Source organism: Daucus carota, chromosome 4 (assembly GCF_001625215.2).
Source record: "Daucus carota subsp. sativus chromosome 4, DH1 v3.0, whole genome shotgun sequence".
Taxonomy (NCBI): domain Eukaryota; kingdom Viridiplantae; phylum Streptophyta; class Magnoliopsida; order Apiales; family Apiaceae; genus Daucus; species Daucus carota.
The window spans coordinates 33361389-33380290 of record NC_030384.2 but is presented as its reverse complement, the minus strand read 5'-3'; the positions used below and the strand labels follow the sequence as shown (position 1 = coordinate 33380290).

The window sequence follows — 18902 nt, the reverse complement described above, 5'->3', positions numbered from 1 at the left end:
TTATAAAATAGTAAACAACAAAAATTCAAATCAGCTCGAAATATTTTATATATATATATATATAATTCTTATGATAATAATAAATATAAATTAATTAATAAATTAATATATATATATATATATATATTCAAAATTTATATTATATCATGTCATGATAAAATAGAAATAATTTGTAGTATAAGAATCTGGTCTCATATTATTTGTCATTTTCATATATATATATATATATATATATATATATATATAGTTAAGTTCTATGGAGTACATAAAAATATTGGAGTATTGGAGTACAGAACTTCATTTTTTAGTTTAATCATAAATAATATCTTTGATTATCCAAATTTGTATATAATTTATCATTTATAAGTAGTATTAAACACAATTATCAATTAATCATTAATATCTTTCAACTTTAACAAACATTAAGATTGTTGTTCTGCTTATAAGTTATATTGCAAAACATAATGTCCTACGATTTATAAAAATAATTGTTCTATATTTTGATTACAATGTTTATGTTGTAGAACATAATATGCAGGTTGTCGGATGTTTACAAATATTGTATAACAAAAAAATGAAGATTTAAATGACTAGATTATATCGTATGAATCTTGTACTCCAATACTCCAATATTTTTTGTACTCCATAGAACTTGACTCTCTCTCTCTCTCTCTATATATATATATATATATACAGGGTTACTCCGGTGAGAACTTCTTAAAATAAGAACCGTGAGAACTTCCTTAATTTATCATATTTTGACTAATCTAAACATCAAACTAGTGGGTATCCAATATAAAAAACGTATATAAAACTAGTCTCTCCCTAGCTAGTCAAAAAAAAAATTCCAAAAAAAATTCAAAAAAAAAAGTCCACTACCACATCATCAGTGATTTTTTTTTTCCGGCTAGCTGGGTCGAGCCCTTAATGATATACATTTTTTGTGGAAGTGTTTTAAGAAAATTCTCATTTGAGCAAGTGCATACATACATATATATATATATATATTCAAAATTTATATTATATTATATTTTGAACTGAAGTTTTGAGATATATACAAAATAATCTTATAGTAAAAACATAAACATATCATCGATAATATACCATCAATAAATGTAATAAAACAAAAATATTATATACAAAACGTTAGTTCTAATAAAAGACGAGTACTATTTTTCACTAAATAAATGTTTCAATATGTATTTCTGATTTGTTTCTTTAATTTAATTTTGACAAAAATATATGGTTATAGGTTTTTTCCTTTTTTCCCTTAAAAAAAAGGTTTAATTTCTAGTTCTCTACTTGAGCATAGCATTATATATTTGGTGCGGTGACGCCCCGTTCGGAGCTTCTTTTTTTCCCTGCAAAGAGGAAACCTAGATATTTGTTTTAGGTCGAAACTCAAAAACACACCCAATTTCAATTTTGTTGTCTTTATTCCTCCTCGCCGGCGATTCGATCTCACTCTCTCCTCGAGGCGTTTGGATCTGTTCTTTTATCGGTAAGAGATTACTGCATCCAATTTACTTCCATTAACTCGTTCCAATTTATTATAAATTGTTTCTGCATTCGGATGTGTATAATTATTTGCGATTTCTGTGCGTAATTTTCCGATATTATCGCATTAATTAGAATTTTGATTTGAGCCTGTGACTTGAAATATATATTTAGGTTTTAAATTAGTAGTTTACGAGTCGCTCATACTTTCATATCGCATTGAGTTAAATAAACGATTTGAATTGGGATTTGAATTGTGTTTTAATGTATCGGTAGGGTTTACTGTAAGTTTATGAATTACTGATGCGTTTTATTGGATTGTTATGTTAGGTTGCGAAATAGTTGTTGCTGATAGAAGAGAGTTTGATTGGATAATGACGACTGCGGAGGTGACTAAGCATAAGTCCAGGAGGGAAGATGTTGAAAAGAGGGAGGAGTCGAAGAATAGTCATCGAGATAGGAATGGTGACAAGCACAGGGAAAGGGATAGAGATAAGAGTCGAGACAGAAAGGAGAAGGAAAGGCGACGTGCTGGTTCGCCTGATGATGAAAGAGAGAATAGTGTTGAGGAGAAGTATAAAGTGAGGGAAAAGCACAAGGATAGGGAGAGGGATAAGGGTCGGGACAGTAAGGAGAAGGAGCGGCGTCGTGGTTCTCCAGAGAAGGAAAGAGAGAGGAGTGTTGATGATAAGTATAAAGAAAGGGAAAAGCATAAGGATAGGCATAGAGAGAAGGACAGGGAGAATGAGAAGGAAAAGGAGAGGATTAGGGAGGAGAAGGAGAAGGCGAAGAGAGAAAAGGAACGGGCTAGGGAGAGAGAGCGGGAAGACAGGGAGATAGAGAGGGAGAGAGTAATAAGGGAGAAGGAGAGAGAAAGGGAGAAGAGGGAAAGAGACAGAGAAGAGAGGGAAAGGGAACGGGAAAAAGAAAGGAGGGAAAGGGAACGGGAAAAAGAAAGGAGGGAAAAGGAGCGGGAAAAAGAAAGGAGGGAAAGGGAGAGAGATGAGGGGGACAGGAAGAGGAAGGGGAAGCACCGAGATGTGGAGCACAGTGATGGTGATGATGGTAGAGACCGTGAAGGGAAGCGACGTAGAAGAGACGATGATTACAAGGACAGGGATAAAGAACGTGAAAGAAGCAAGTCAAGTAGGCACAGAGATGGTAGTGTAGGGAGTAGCCCTAGAAAAAGAAGCGATGACGTTCCTATGGATAAAGCAGATGAAAAAAGTCGAGAAGATGTCATTGAGGAAGAACAGCGGAAGTTGGACGAGGAGATGGAGAAGAGGAGGAGGAGAGTTCAGGAATGGCAAGAGTTGAAAAGGAAGACGGAGGAATCTGAGAGAGAGAAGCTTGGAGTAAATGTAGATGTTGACAAACAGAAGTCTGGCAAGACATGGACACTAGAAGGGGAGTCTGATGATGAGGAAGCTGGACTTGATGACAAACCTGAAAAGGGCGTGGAAATGGATGAAGATGTTAAGCCCATGGATGACACTGGAGAAGATATGAAAGTCGATGCTGAAACTGATGTTGCTGCACCTCCTAGTTCCAATGGAAATGATAATGCTGACGAGGATGAGGAGATTGATCCATTAGATGCTTTTATGAATCAGATGGTGTTGCCTGAAGTTGAAAAGCTTACTGGCGCTTCTGTTGCTGATGATAACTCTAGCATGAAAAAGGATAAGGATTTACATCCTAATACGAAGCAGCCACGAAAGGGTCCGAATAAATCTATGGGAAGAATCATTCCTGGCGAGGATTCAGATTCCGGTTATAGTGATGCTGATGAAGAAGACATGCCTGTGGAAGACGATGATGAAGATGATGATGAATTTATTAAAAGGGTGAAGAAGACAAAGGCCGAGAAACTATCTATTGTTGACCATTCGAAGATTGATTATATTCCATTTCGGAAAAATTTCTATATTGAAGTGAAAGAAATCTCAAGAATGACTGCTGAAGAGGTTACTGCTTACAGGACGCAGCTAGAACTGAAAATCCATGGAAAGGATGTTCCAAAACCTATTAAAACATGGCACCAAACTGGATTATCAACTAAAATATTAGACACAATAAAAAAGCTTAACTATGAAAGGCCAATGTCAATTCAAGCTCAGGCACTTCCCATTATTATGAGTGGCCGAGATTGCATAGGTGTTGCTAAGACAGGATCTGGAAAGACATTAGCATTTGTGCTTCCAATGCTAAGGCATATTAAGGATCAACCACCATTGATGTCAGGAGATGGTCCGATTGGGCTTATAATGGCACCCACCAGAGAACTTGTCCAACAGATCCATGGTGACATAAAGAAGTTTGCCAAAGTAGTTGGTATCAGTTGTGTGCCTGTATATGGTGGTTCTGGCGTTGCACAACAGATCAGCGAATTGAAACGTGGGACTGAAATCGTGGTATGTACTCCAGGTAGGATGATTGATATACTTTGTACAAGTAGTGGAAAGATTACAAATCTGCGGAGGGTCACTTATTTAGTCATGGATGAAGCTGACCGAATGTTTGATATGGGTTTTGAACCTCAGATTACCAGAATTGTTCAAAATACTAGACCAGACCGCCAGACTGTACTGTTCTCTGCTACTTTCCCTCGCCAGGTTGAGGTTCTGGCTCGCAAGGTGCTGAATAAACCCGTAGAAATACAGGTGGGTGGAAGAAGTGTTGTAAACAAAGACATAACACAGTTGGTGGAGATGAGATCAGAAAGTGATAGGTTTCTCAGGCTTCTTGAACTGCTTGGAGAATGGTATGAGAAAGGAAAGATATTAATATTTGTCCAATCGCAAGATAAATGTGATTCTCTGTTCAGGGATTTGCTTAAGCACGGTTATCCTTGTCTCTCACTACATGGGGCTAAGGATCAGACTGACCGTGAGTCCACAATTTCTGACTTTAAGAGTAATGTATGCAGTTTGTTGATTGCCACTAGTATTGCCGCAAGAGGTCTAGATGTAAAGGAGCTTGAGTTGGTGATTAACTATGATGTTCCAAACCATTATGAAGACTATGTCCATCGTGTTGGGCGGACAGGGCGAGCTGGCCGTAAAGGTGCTGCTATTACATTTATATCCGAAGAAGATGCAAGGTATGCACCAGATCTTGTGAAAGCCTTGGAACTCTCTGAACAAGTTGTACCTGATGACCTGAAAGCTCTTGCTGATGGTTTCATGGCAAAGGTCAACCAGGGTACTGAACAAGCGCACGGAACTGGGTATGGAGGAAGTGGTTTTAAGTTTAATGAAGAAGAGGATGAAGTTAGAAAAGCAGCAAAGAAAGCACAGGCAAAAGAATATGGGTTTGAGGAAGATAAGTCAGATTCAGACGATGATAATGATGGAGTGCGTAAATCCTCACTTCCGACACCAGGCCCACTGCATAATGGGCTGCCTATTCCTGTTGGGCCAAATATAGTTCTTCCTGGTGCAATACCAGCTGGTCCCTCCACACTTCTGCCAACTGCAGCAGATGGTGCTGCCAGGGCAGCAGCGTTGGCAGCTGCCATTAATTTGCAGCATAACCTAGCTAAGATTCAAGCTGATGCACTACCGGAGCATTATGAAGCGGAGTTGGAGATCAATGATTTCCCTCAAAATGCCAGGTGGAAGGTGACACACAAGGAAACTTTGGGTCCAATCTCTGAATGGTATGGGGCTGCCATCACAACTAGGGGGCAGCATTTTCCTCATGGTAAAAACCCAGGGCCAGGGGAAAGAAAACTTTACTTGTTTATCGAGGGTCCTTCTGAACAATCTGTGAAGAAAGCTAAAGCAGAATTGAAAAGAACACTGGAGGATATCACAAGCCAAGCATCATCCCTTCCGGGTTCTGCACAACCAGGACGATACTCACTGGTGTGAGAAAAAGCTGCTCCGTTGTGAGGATGTTCTCATACCCCTTTCTACAAGGTTGTTCCTCTTATATCTGATTTTTGGAATTTTGCTGTATATTCGTTTATCAATCATATATTGACCTCTGGGATTAAGTAGACGGCTGCATTAGTATATGGTTTTGTTGCAAAATTTTGTAACTAGAAGCATTGTGCTTGTTTGATTTAATTGTCATTAGTGAAACCAAGAGTCCTATTTAACTATATTTATATGCTTCTATGTGCTCAGGGCGGGGAAGAAAACTTTACTTATGTATCGAGGGTCCTTTTGAACAATCTGTGAAGATAAGCATCACCCTTTCGGGTTCTGCACAACCAGAATGATACTCACTGGTGTGTGAAAAAGCTGCTCTTCTATCAGGATATTCTCATGCCCCTTTATATAAGACTGTTCCTGTTATATCTAATTTCTGAAATTTTGCTTTAAATTTTTGTATCATAATATATATTTGACCTGTGGGATTTAGTAGACAGTTGCATGAGATATATGGTTATTGTTGCAAACTTTTGTAACTTGAAGCATTGAGGTAGTTACTTGCAATAATTGTCATCAGTGAAACCAAGTCCTATTTACCTATATTTGTATGTTTATAGGGTACTTTACAAGATTGATAATTGCATCTTAGTCGTGTTCATTAACTGATACATGGCTTTGCTTCTGTCTCATGCTTTAAATCCTCTACAGAGATTTATTTTAAATTCCAAATGGCCTAATTTTCTTAGACAGGAATGTGTCATCTTGGTAAAAACTATTTGATGAATTAGTGATTGTGTGTCTTTAGTCAGCTTATAAAACAATTTTTGTGCTGAAAGAAAGGATGCCATTACGTTTCTTTTAAATTTTTAGGACCCCCACTCATAAGCACATGTTAAGAAAGTCATGTTTATTCTTGCTCGACATTGGGAAACAGAAGTAATTGAGTGTGGTGCTAAGAGGTTAGTTAGATGTTATAACGAACTTATTTTTTTTAATCAACATATGATCAGCCACTATTCACGAAGTATAATCGATCTGACCAATCTATAATTGACTATTGCAGGACAGACCTCAATTTTGGGTTGTGTGTGCCTATGCGGAAAGCCTATGGTTGTGGTTTTGATATGACCATTTATTGTTAGTCAGATAGTCAGGTTTTGTAGTAGCTATTAAATGGATTTATATTGTTTTCATGTATAAGGTTGCCTGGTGGAAAAGAAGGAATGAGGATTGGTATTAGTGGTTCTACAGAGTGAGTTGAGGGTTTTTACCTAAACCATAGATAAACAAAGACAAAACCTTTGATTAGTTAAGGCCTTGGTATTAGTGGTTCCCCAGTTTTTTTTTGGTGCATATATTCTTTGAGCTGCCTCCTGATTTTGGTTCTTGTATTACCCAATACATTTTTCCTGCAATCACTTGAGAGGAAAAAATATGAATTAGCTTTTGTTGATTTAAAGATGAATTTATTACCTTCCGATATGATAGTTCTTATTGATTAGCAGACCATTAGATCTTCTTTATCTATTTGCATCTGACAATTTAAGTTTTACTGTTAGATAGCATAGTTTTTTCTTGTTCATGCTGAAATTTCTTTTGGGCAATGGTATGTAGACTGTGGTTGTAACTTGAGGACATGTGCCAACTGCTGTGCGAAATTTGTGACCTAGAAAGTGCTGTCATTTCCATCACCCTCTGGGTTGAATGTGGTTTGTGGATTCAAATTTAAAAATATGTATGCATGTGTATATCCTCCAGGAGAATTGCATAACAGACCGTATGAGTAAATACTATACATGTATATTATCGTTGTTGACATATAGCAGCATTTCTGGGCTGAACTGTGGAGTTATTTTCATAATGGACAACGTGGATTCATATTTTATCCATCTCCAGACATGCAATGTGATTAATTTTGCCATGGCATAATTATATTAGTAAAGTCTTATATATAAGCTCAAAGGAAAGAGTTCAAGTCCTTTGCATCAGTTCGGTTCTACAATTATAGCTGGATACTATCTTTTAAAATTAAATACTCTCATCTTGTACAGTTTAGAATAGAACTTGATGGTTAAGTTTAAAAAACCTCAGGCACAGATCTAATTTCTCTCTCTTTCTAATATCAAAAAGCAAGCAAACCGAGTCGCTCATAGCACTCTTATTAATGAAAATTTCCCATTGCTTTCAGAAAAAAGTTTAGAAAACCTATACTAATATCATAATCTGAATTTTTTAAATTCAAAGCCTTTAATGTACATTTTTTTCTACTTTCTTCCTAACTTATTACAAGCAATCACAAAAAGGTACATCAATCATCAAAAATCAAATATTTAACTATTAAATTGAAGTGATCAAGATAAGTTTCTCAATAATCTTTATGATATTTTAAGTTAAAGAGTTCAAAAATGATGTTTGTATTTGTGGACGGCAGGTGGTAGCGATGAGCAAAACCGAATTGAAAACATATATAATTGTATTGAATAAAACCGTGTCAATTAATAACCAAATCGAATAAAAATCGTGTCGTAGTTTGATTTTGTTATGGTTTCTAGTTTTCTTAAAGTCTCCGGTTATTAGTATTAAAAAATATTTAACATGAATAAATTATTTTATGTTCTATGATCCGAATATTAATACCGCATAAAAACAAGTCCATTGCTGACCGAAGATTGGTAATAACTAGGTGATCTTTTATTAGTAATATATTATTTTAATTTAGTGTGAGTGTCATTTTTCCAAAGTGGATTCTCTACATATTATTTTATTTAATATTTTTTTTCAAAATTTTTCATCGAAATACAACTAATCTGCCAGGGGAAAAAAAAGGTGTTATTGCTGATATTGCAGTCAACCGAGCTAATATAAAAAACCGGTCCATGCCCATCACTGTCTTTGCCGGTTGCTAGTTGCTACCAAGCACCACTAAACCCTGAACCCTAATTCCTTTCTCTAAAACCCCCATCCTAATTCAACACTCCACAAACTAAAATAAACAAAACCCAATTAGGGTTTATTGTATCTCAATTATTTATCCCCAATTTTCAAATTACCACCATTTTAATCTGTATCAAAACAGGTCCTATATATAGTAGTTGTGCAGCAGAGTAATGGAGCAAAGATTGGCTAGTACATGGCGAATGAGTGTTAATGAGAAGAAATTTATCGAAAGCTCTTTGCTTTCTGACTTGAGAGCCGATGGTCGCCGCCCTTTTGACTATAGACGCCTAACTATCAAGTTTGGGAGGTACGAGCTCATACATTTTTTTAATTTCTTGAATTTTGATGTTGGTTGATTTCGGTTTTCTTCGTGGCGGAACCTTTTAGCATATGATGTGTTTGGTTTAGTTGCAATGGGAATCGAAAGATGTTTCTTGAATTTAACAAATTTTATAGTGTTCTTTGATTGGCCGGATGTAAATTTGTTAATGGATGTGTTTTATTTTGTAATTAATTTTTTCAGAGAAGATGGCTCGTCCGAGGTTCAGCTTGGGAATACTCATGTTATGGCTTTTGTGACTTCCCAACTTGTTCAGCCTTATCGAGACAGGCCTAATGAAGGGACACTGTCTTTCTATACTGAGTTCTCCCCGATGGCTGATCCTTCGTTTGAGGCTGGTCGTCCTGGAGAGTTTGCTGTGGAGTTGGGACGCATCATAGATCGGGGTCTGAGGTATCATGTTATTTTAGCCTCACTCTGTTCTGGAATTGAATAAATTTAATTATTATCTGAATGGCCAGAGTCTTGTCTCTAATTAATTTGGTGCGCCAAATCTTTAATCTAGTAAATTCAATAACATGCTGTTGTTTAGTCTGTATCTATAGCAAATAAGATTATATTATCTTGCAGGGAAAGCAAGGCCGTAGACACAGAATCACTTTGTGTAATTTCTGGAAAGTTAGTGTGGGCTATTCGCATTGATGTTCACATTCTGGACAATGGAGGGTATGTGGTTTTTAAAGACGTTTTCTTTTATTTCTTGTATTTATTTTGTATTTAGCCTTTTCTATAGTTTTTTTCAAGTAACCTCCATTTTCTGTTTTTGTAATGCGACAGAAATCTTGTTGATGCTGCCAATATCGCTGCTCTGGCTGCTTTGTCAACATTCCGGAGGCCTGAATGTACTCTAGGAGGCGAAGATGGTCAGGAATTGATAGTACATCCGCCTGAGGTTGGTTCTCGAAGATATTTGCCTTTGCATATAGATAGGTGACAGATTTAAGATATATTCTAGGATTTCACAGGGTTGTCTAGACAATGGAGTGCGCGAGTGATCAATTATGGTCTGACATGCCATTACATTCATGTCCCAATAAGAAATGATTTATATGAGCCCATGAGGTGCTCTTAACTTACTAGGAATTTATTTTTGGTGGAAGAAATTCTGTATCAATGTAGTAATACTACTACCTGGCATTTAATATAGAATATCTTGCTTACACTCAACTACGAACCGGTAACTACTGTTCTCATCCTCCATGGGTTCATTTGCAAGTGCGCCAACCATGGGAAGAGGTCTGTTTGTTTAGTTAATTGGGAAGCTGGGATGCTTGGGTTACCCTAAATATCCCGTGCCCCATACTCAGACACTTGTATCAGATAACAATTCCAGTTTTATTTTTATTTTAACAATCATGCTCGAAATTAGTGTTAAATAATTACTTTCAAAAAAGCAAGCTATCAATGTTAATTAGCAAATTTATATGTAGCGATTTTGTATTTACTTTTGCAAAAATGGAAGTTCCAACTTAAAATGATAGCTTATGCATTTAATGCCATCCGCATCTTATTGGCTTGTCATACGTAACATCATTTTTTTTATATGTATGTGGTATTCACAGACACCTGCACTTGAATCCCCACAATATCATACATGTCAAATCTATGCATTCTGATCAACGGTTCCACACACCTGAATCTCCATATTATTATATACGTGAAATCAGTGTATGCCCACATCACTAAAAAATTTCTATAAGATGTTAAAGTTAATCATGTAAAGCTCAATGTCAATATTGATATCATTTTATACAGGTGAAAGGCAGAGTATTAAATATTTTATATTGTTGTTTCAACAATGACGTCAATTTTATTATATTTGCAAATCATGGAGATATTGCTATTGTCCTGTCAACCTGACAAATCAATTCCTATTGCATACTGTTTGAGAATAGTCTTCCATACATTCCGTAAGACTTGGATTTTAAAATTAATTTGGAAACTTGTATCTTTAGAATTTATCAAAAGTGCAGTAGATTATATTTAGTGTTTTGGATGAACTTTATTTCATAATAAGCTAAGCTGGTCCTACAACTGCTTGATTAAAAATGTCTTTTGTATATGGCCATTTATTCGGATTGGGGACAATCGTTTGCTTTATTAATTTCAGTATCTCAGTGGTGATTATGTTGAATTGGTGAAATATCAATTTCCTTATTCTATCATAATTCAGTATCATTTTCTTTGCTATTGGAGGTTACAATCTATATAATCAAGTCATTGATCTGATTAAATCAAATTTTCTTTTATTTCGATTTTGGCAGGTAAGAGATCCAATTCCACTAATAATACACCATCTTCCTGTAGCAGTAACCTTTGGTTTTATTGGGAAAGAGAGTATCATGGTAGGTTTAGTATCCTTAAATTTTTTCTTTATCTTTTCTCTATAATGCTGCTCCAAGGTCCACAAACAGTTTCTTCTAGGAATTACTGCTGATTGAAAGCTAATAATGCAATGTTCTTTTTAGGTAATTGATCCAACTCACCTTGAGGAGGCTGTTATGGGTGGTAGAATGACTGTTACGCTTAATACAAATGGGGATGTTTGTGCTATCCAGAAAGCGGGAGGAGATGGTATATTGCAGAGTGTCATCATGCAGTGTTTGCGTATTGCTTCTGTGAAGGCTGGCGACATATCAAGTAAAATAAAGAATGCTGTGAGTAGTTGGACTATTACTTTATATGTTAAGAGGTCAATGTTTAAGATCCATCTACTTATAGACAGATGAGTTTTCTCAGTTGCTTGATTCTGTGAATATCTGCAGGTTGAATCTTTCAATACAGAAAGAGCACTACGGAAGATCAAACGTCATAGTTCCTCTTCTGCTGTTGAAGTGAGTGAACCAGCTCAGAAGGGAGGCACTGAGTTATCTAGGACTCATGTGGGTAGACTAAATTCAACGCCCGAGGAAAGTGGGGTTGGCCAGAGCAATGGCATGGAAGTTGATGGCAAGATATTGCAACAAGAAACTAGTAGGAGAGACAGTGGTGCTCAGAGCTTCATTGGTGGGCCCTCTAGTTGGTAAGGATTTACAGATATTGTTAACTGCTAAGCTTTTTGGCATAAAATTTAGGCAAACTATCTATCAGATTTTATTTGTTGTGTGAAGTTGGGGAAAATTAGGATGTCATGGAACGTAAGTAAATAACTATATCGAGTGAGAGTCGGCATGGGTCAATACAAGTATTAATGACTCATTTGATAGTTAATTTGAACTATTCGATTGAGATTTGATCTTAGTGCTATATCTGTTGGTTTCACTCTATTTGTGCACAGATACTTTTCTAGCTTCTCCCTCGCATCATTGCTGGGTCAGTAGACTGGATGCAAAAGTGATTTCAGAAGTTTCAGCCACAAAATGTAAATAGGTGTCAATAGACTGGTTAGTTGCTGAGAGTAGATAGAGTACAGCTTTATTTCTTTACCTATAATTTAAAAACAATGAAGAATCTGCATGAGAAATTAAAGGACACATGCCTCTTGCATCAATGGTTATCTTAAAGTTCCATATGATTATAGAGGTTAACGAGGTAGTTTCATTCGAAGGGGACGGTATCAAGATGTTGTATGCTTGTACGCTAGGTTTGGGTTTGTGTATGTGTATGCATGGACGGGACTCTACTCTATTAATATTGCTGATGATTGAGGGAGAATTTGCCATGTGATTTGGCAATTGGGGGTTGGGACAGATAAGAAACAGTTGAGTTAAGTGTATCTCTGCTGATAATTGGTGAGAATTCAAAAACCCATTGGTTTACTCTAGAATAATGATGAAACTATAATAGTCAACTCTGTTAAATTATGAAGATCTTAATGTTTTAAAGCAGAGACCCTACAATCTAACCACCAAGTAAAATCATTGAACCTTGACCTTTATTGATATCTGCTTCATATATCCTAATGATAATCCACTACATTAATAAATGAAATACTCCACGTATGATTTTAATCGAGTTTCAAAGAGAATGCTGAGCTCGTGGGTGACCTTAGGTAATTACCTAAGGTTATGAACTTTTCTAGTAAAAGATTACAGTCTTAGACTTCTAATTATGCAGTTGAACTTGAATAACACCGAAATTATACATACATTGTAGTAAGTACATACTAGAAAAGCTTATAACCTTAGGTCACTCTCATGCCTATAATACTCGGTTTCAAGATATTATTTATAATTTATTCACTTTTTTTTATGGAACCATGTAATAATTACAATTGATTTTATCTGTAAATAATAGTAACATGCATGTTCAAATGTATTATTTTTGTCTTCAAGGAAAAGTGGAGTATGTGGAGGATATTAATAATATACACCCTTTCAGTTGTGATAATTTAAATAAGGTAATGAGGATGTTTCAGTCAAAGGCTGATGGAATTATATTGTTGTATCTTTATATTTTGAGTTTGGTTCTCTCTGTGTACATCCATGTGAGTTTGATTCTCTCTGTGTGCATCCATGTCTGGGCTGTTATTATTATTCCTCAGAATAAAGCCAAGTGAAAGTAGTAAAAGTAAAATTCCTTATTGGTCTCCTGATTGTTTTTAATAGTAACTTTTGGCGGTTTTTACTTTGTAATTGGCCTTTTGTATTTTGTAATTGGCGTTTTGTATATCCTTCTAGGGACCCATATTCGAAGGGCATCGATTCTGATGCACTGAGAGCTCCCCCTGCTTCACAAGGTATGCTACTTGTACCCAGAAAAGATTAATATGCTGCTTGCAATCTCTTCAAACATGGTTTATACCTTCATACTGGCTGATGTTTTTAGTTTAGGATATAGTACCATCTCTTTTGTAAGGTTATACTTGCGCGATCAACTTAATAATATTAAATGGTCTCTAATGTATACATGTTCAGAGAGTAAGGTGCTGGAAAATTTTCTACTTTGGTTTCGCGTATCGGCAATCATGTTATTCACTATTAATTGAATAATCTTCATTTATCAATGTAGTACTTGGTGTCCCCCATCTGTAATGTACTTGGTTCTAGCCCATAATGTACAGATTGTTGAAATTTTATTATTGTTATATGATGTGCAGTAGTTGTAGCACCCACTAAGAAGCTAGAAGACATCAAACTCGACCAGCCCAGTGATATGGAATTAGCATCACCAGCTGCTGGTAACAATTCACTTACGTTGCCAAATGAAGTAGCTGATACTGGATTACAAACAAACGAAGAGAAGACTTTAAAGGACGCTATAAAGCCTAAGCACAAGAGGAGGAAGAAGAAGACATCCTCCCAGCAGTAATGCAAGTAACTGACTTCTTTTAGGCAAGTTGGAAAAGTTTAATTTATTTTTGTTAGATAGTTGCATGATGAGAAGTAGGATAACTGTGTTGTTCAAAAAATTTTAAGATTTTTGATGTAAGAGCTTCACAGTGTTTTTATAGAATGATCTTAGAGTGCACCGGTGAGATATTTTACCAAATCTCAGCAAGCTCAGACATTTTTCATGTTGAGAAATTATTCACCTTCCAGAATATTGTTTTACATCTATAATAGAATGATGCATTTTGTACTTGTTTAAGTACATTTTTTTCTATTATATGTTAGTTTTTGCACACTGTCGCTATACGTATTAATTTGCACATCCTAACATTTTCCTGATGACGGAAACCCTTGTAAACTGCAGTGCAAGGTACTAAGGTGTTGACAAATTGCAATTCACATCATTTTAGTATGTGTAGGCCAATTATGTTATTTATAGGCCTGGATTTAGGAAATTCAAAATTATGGGATAAATTGGTAGAGACCTTCAATGAGTGTTCAGATCGTTGTCTTCTTCAAAGAGGGAATCAATCAAACAAATGGCTGAGGAAGCTATTCACATGCTTGACTATGATGAAAAAACGCTTTCTGCTGCTCGTCATGGCTTGGAAGTGCTGTGCTACATTCTTTTAGCAATTTGCAGTACTGCTCAAGTAGCAAATTCACGAATAATAATGAAGTTTCAAACTCTAATGCAGTGCTCAAGTAGCAAATCCACAAATAACAATATAAGATAAATGTCAGAAATAAGAAGTAGAATTATCTACTCATCTCAGGAATATTATGCAACTAGAATCAATCCAGTCCAAAATTTAAAAGAGTGCATGCCGGATGGTATAACCACAATTGGTGCTTGCCAGAATATAAATCTGATCTACAAACAATTTGATGTCATGGAAGGAAATTGATAGTTGATGTCGTTAGCATATAGAAGATTCTTCAGCCCACGACTGACAAAATTCATTTGCTCTCAGCGTCATACAGATCCCCTCTGAACATGTCAATTAAGGAAAAGCAACAGTATACCATACTAGAATGATAATGTGCTCTGAACACACATACAGAAAGACTTGGTGCGTGCCCATATCTTTGAAAGTCCCAGTATTATTTGCCCGACTCAAATATTCACTTTTTGATATCAGAAATACTCAGGGCAAATATAACCTTTAACCAAAAGCATTCTTTAAAAAAAAAAAAAAAGATTGATTGAGAGTACAATATTTCATCAATATTCTGAACGCTGGATCAGGAGCATTATCGATGACACACAAAAAGATCACTCAAACAGATGTTAAAATTTACTATCACTGGTAATTTCATGAATTAAAATAGTTACTGGAAACACATACAGATACAGTTAAATAAAGTCTTACAGGTTTTCAGTACTCTGAATATATTATAGAGAGTCCATATAAATCATGGATTATAATGGTAATGAAACTATAAGACGCATATAAAACCTTAGTTGGGAATTATAGGATACAAGTCTAGGCTCACTAAGAGTAGAAGCCGGACTCGTATTCAGATCTGTCATATACCATAAATGCAGTTAGGCTATGTTTGTTGAGGGATAATAATCCCAGGATTACGATTTATACATTATTATCACTTCATTAGTCATTTTTTTTCTAAGGTTTATTATCCTTACATTGTCCTGATTGTTTTGAAGGAATAAGTTTATGATCAGATTATGATCCTTTAAATTTATATGTTTTTTTTTCAAGGATAATATATGGATTTGGACTATTATTCTTTAAATTTTTTAAAGCTCGTGTTTATTTTACATGGGATTATAATATAGGAATTATGATTCTTTTAAAATTACTTGATAGAAATAATTAAAGAATGTCTCCTCCAACACAATATCAGAGAAAATTATTATCCTATCCCTTATCCACAAAACAAATATGGAATTAGTATTTTAAAGGACTATCATCCTTGTACTGATCCCAAATAAGTATTATAAAAAAACATGAGATTAAAAAAAATTTAAAGGGAGTGTATGCATTTTTATGAAGTCCAATTGCCAAAAAGATAAAAATAAGTGCACACTTCTATTTTTATAGAATCCAAGCTGCAAGTCATTTACTAGTTATTTTACCTATTACACACACATTCAGAATCACAAATAAGCTTGTATGACATATAAGTTGGCAGACAGACAGGACCTCAAGAGTGCAGCAAAGAACTCTTGCTATAATACAACATCAGCTGACAAATACGGTCATATGGAGTCTAATGAGGAGAAGATTCATAAGCTTTATAGGAAACGGAGATGCCATTTGGAACATATCAATGAATGAATTAATGACTACATACGAACGCTTATGAATCTCTATCAAAGGCATGAACAGAAATCCTGTACATGCCTAGCAGCAACGAAGGCTAACATATTAGAGGTTCTAAACATAAATGAACAAAAGGGATAAAAAGGAGGAGAAAGACACATAGTACGAGGGAGTATAAAGCACTTAAAACCTAAGTTCTGCACTGCATTTGAAAGAAGGCAACGGCTGCAAGACTGTGTGAAACACTTCACCTTATATGAAGTGGAGATCACCTATTGTAATAAATCTAAGGCCTTTATGAGCAGATTATATTAATTTAATTCTAAGCTAATTTTTTTGATAGATTTGAAAGGGCGTAAAAAAATCAGGCTTATTCTGACGAGTTTGTGAACTGCAGGGAGCAGCAACTTAACAAGACTCCACGATGTCAGAGTATTATATGAAATTCTTAGGTGGATTGCATATAGCAACTATCCTAGATATTTACAATGGTCTTAGGTGACGGCCATACTAAAAACTAAAGTTACTAATCTGAGAACAGTTGGTTATTACTAGCATAAAACATCAAAGTTAATAATACTTGAATCTAACATACTTCAAGTTTGACAAAATCTACATGTCTTTTCACAATCTCAAACAAGACTAGTAAAGCTATCACTTACAGTGTTGTAGGAGGATATGCGACTTTTGAAGACTTGTAGGTAGTATCGATCTTTATTTTATCCCCAGAATAACTTTACTCGTTTATGCCTTACTATCAAGAAGTTTCATTGGATGAATTTGTGTATTAAATGTGATAAGGGTGGTGGGAAATTGTTGGTTTGCCATGAAAGTGGTTGTCCGGTTGTTGTTCATAAGGACTGTCTGGGGTGTGAAGCTGAGTTTGATGAGATGGGGAATTCTTGGTGTCCGTATTGTCTATGTAAACGGGCTTCTCAAAGATTTGCTCTAACTAAGGATAAGATGGATAAGATGTTTTGGAGGAGAAAAATTTGTCCAAGATATTAGATGCGAAAGGGAAAGGTGTAGGAGTTGTTAAGACCGAAAATGTGACTGGAAGAAGTGATGTTGGTCATCGATCTGTTGAAACAGGTCTAGAATGTTTCATGGGGATGAAAGAGCTAATGTGTTTTTGGTAGACAATGAGGAGGATGTGTTAGTTCACACGATTGGTGACAATAGAGGGTTGAATGATGACTTTAATCGAGTTAATGTTGTGGAGAACCAAAATGATGAATGTTGTAGTGGAAAAGGTAAGGTAGATCAACAAAAAGATGTAGGCATGAACGAGAAGAGTTATTCTCAGGATAAAATAAAGATCGATACTATCTACAAGTCTTCAAAAGTCACAAATTCTCCTACAACACTGTAAGTTATAGCTTTACTAGTCTTGTTTGAGATTGTGAAAATACATCTTGTCAAACTTGAAGTGTCATAGATTCAAGTATTAGTAACTTTGATGTTTATATGCTAGTAATAACCAACTATAAGGTGAACCGACAACTAAAACAAAATGCAATTACCAGACCAGATTACTAAAAATTCCGTCGTGTGTAGAGCTTAATTAGGAAACTTATTACTCATCATATCCCCATATGAATGAAAATTATTCTTTACGATCCTCGTAACTTCATAGCATTGTTGGCAGTACATAGACATATAAAACTCGATTCAGCAGTAAACAAAATCTAACAGAACCTGAATATAAAAAAATCACAAAAAAGGAGAAAAAGGATACACCAGGTAAGCTCCGTGAGCAAAAGCCCCAATCAACACCCCTGTAAACAACCGATCCCTTAAAACCGGTTTATGCCTCAACGTCAACCGAACTACAGAAAATAGTTTAATCAGAACAATATATAAACATAAACATAATAATAATCATAAAAAAAGATAGGGAGGGAGGAATATACTGAGAGGAAGAACAGGTGCATAGATGAGAGGTATGAGAAACTTGATAGGGGCAGCTCTTTTCTGTTGTCTCAGTGCAATCTGCTCCCTTGAATAAAACAACAATAACAATCTCACATACTGCGATGCAGCTTATTTCAATGTATGGGAGAGAGGGAGAGAGAGATGGGGAGAGAGAGAGCATACATACCGGTTGTATTGATCCGATGATGAGGAAGAATCCATGGCTGGAGAGAAACCGTGTGTATGTGTGTGTAATCTTGTGTTACGAACTTACGATTTGTTAATCGCTCGCGTTATATTGTGGGCGGAACCTGCGAACATACAAAACCACCTCGCAGTATTTTTATTTTTTTTCCTTTGAGAATCGTTTATCGATTTAAAACTTAAAAATTTATCATTTTTTTTCAAAAAAATACGGTATTATAAATGTGATAAAAATCCGTACTCTTTTCTGTTCACATGAAAAGCTTAAAGCCCAATAGAGTTATCGGACCAAACTGTCCAAGGCGATAAAAATAGCAGTAAAACATCTCTTAAGTCCGTTGCCATCGCAATTCAGAAAAATAGGATCTTAAATATCATTCTTAGAGTTTGATCCAAAATATTATTTTATTATTATATCGTAAAAATTTATAATTTTTGAAATGAACTTTTTTTTGGCCCAAATAAAGATATCCACGGAATAATAACTAGAAATTCTTGAATCCTAATTCTAGGAGACAACATTTTGAAGCCAAAAAAAGATAGTAAATTCACATACATAATAATATTATAT

General features: G+C 35.4%; 3 protein-coding genes across 6 annotated transcripts; 2 read left to right on the top strand and 1 right to left on the bottom strand.

The window, feature by feature from the left end:
• The first annotated feature begins 1360 nt into the window (after positions 1-1360).
• LOC108218534 (DEAD-box ATP-dependent RNA helicase 42) lies at positions 1361-6855 on the top strand. 3 transcript variants are annotated; one of them, XR_010291379.1, is made up of 5 exons: positions 1361-1501; positions 1828-5420; positions 5631-5734; positions 6249-6337; positions 6442-6855. XR_010291379.1 is itself a non-coding variant. In XM_064092348.1 (3 exons), the coding sequence occupies exon 2, from the start codon at positions 1872-1874 to the stop codon at positions 5370-5372; it is 3501 nt and encodes a 1166-aa protein (XP_063948418.1). In that variant the 5' UTR covers positions 1361-1501; positions 1828-1871; the 3' UTR covers positions 5373-5420; positions 5631-5914. The 3 variants fall into 3 exon arrangements, 1 of the variants encoding a protein (XP_063948418.1); XR_010291380.1 differs by lacking the exon at positions 6249-6337 and having other exon boundaries at positions 6442-6624; XM_064092348.1 differs by lacking the exons at positions 6249-6337; positions 6442-6855 and having other exon boundaries at positions 5631-5914.
• Positions 6856-8236: 1381 nt separating this feature from the next.
• On the top strand, positions 8237-14199 carry LOC108218554 (exosome complex component RRP45A). Of its 2 annotated transcripts, none has more exons than XM_064092659.1 (9): positions 8237-8622; positions 8839-9048; positions 9226-9321; positions 9433-9547; positions 10920-11000; positions 11124-11312; positions 11421-11677; positions 13275-13333; positions 13697-14199. In XM_064092659.1, the coding sequence occupies exons 1-9, from the start codon at positions 8486-8488 to the stop codon at positions 13903-13905; spliced, it is 1353 nt and encodes a 450-aa protein (XP_063948729.1). In that variant the 5' UTR covers positions 8237-8485; the 3' UTR covers positions 13906-14199. The 2 variants fall into 2 exon arrangements, with proteins under 2 accessions (XP_063948729.1, XP_017247026.1); XM_017391537.2 differs by having other exon boundaries at positions 8240-8622; positions 13694-14199.
• Positions 14200-14586: 387 nt separating this feature from the next.
• Positions 14587-18474, bottom strand: LOC108218551 (uncharacterized). Its single transcript, XM_017391536.2, has 4 exons — positions 18315-18474; positions 18127-18212; positions 17952-18042; positions 14587-14916 (listed from the first exon to the last, which is right to left on the bottom strand). Exons 1-4 carry the CDS (start codon positions 18347-18349, stop codon positions 14886-14888), a joined length of 243 nt encoding a protein of 80 aa, XP_017247025.1. The 5' UTR covers positions 18350-18474; the 3' UTR covers positions 14587-14885.
• Positions 18475-18902: the final 428 nt, after the last annotated feature.

Excerpts from the sequence above, each read along its gene's own strand:
- LOC108218534 (XM_064092348.1), top strand. The coding sequence starts at position 1,872 with ATGACGACTGCGGAGGTGACTAAGCATAAGTCCAGGAGGGAAGATGTT.
- LOC108218554 (XM_017391537.2), top strand. The coding sequence starts at position 8,486 with ATGGAGCAAAGATTGGCTAGTACATGGCGAATGAGTGTTAATGAGAAG. Across the intron at positions 8,623-8,838 it reads CTAACTATCAAGTTTGGGAG|AGAAGATGGCTCGTCCGAGG; the intron begins GTACGAGCTCAT and ends TAATTTTTTCAG. Across the intron at positions 11,001-11,123 it reads TTGGGAAAGAGAGTATCATG|GTAATTGATCCAACTCACCT; the intron begins GTAGGTTTAGTA and ends TGTTCTTTTTAG.
- LOC108218551 (XM_017391536.2), bottom strand. The coding sequence starts at position 18,349 with ATGGATTCTTCCTCATCATCGGATCAATACAACCG. Across the intron at positions 18,213-18,314 it reads TCATCGGATCAATACAACCG|GGAGCAGATTGCACTGAGAC; the intron begins GTATGTATGCTC and ends GTTTTATTCAAG. Across the intron at positions 14,917-17,951 it reads GCTCACGGAGCTTACCTGGT|AGGGGATCTGTATGACGCTG; the intron begins GTATCCTTTTTC and ends TGACATGTTCAG.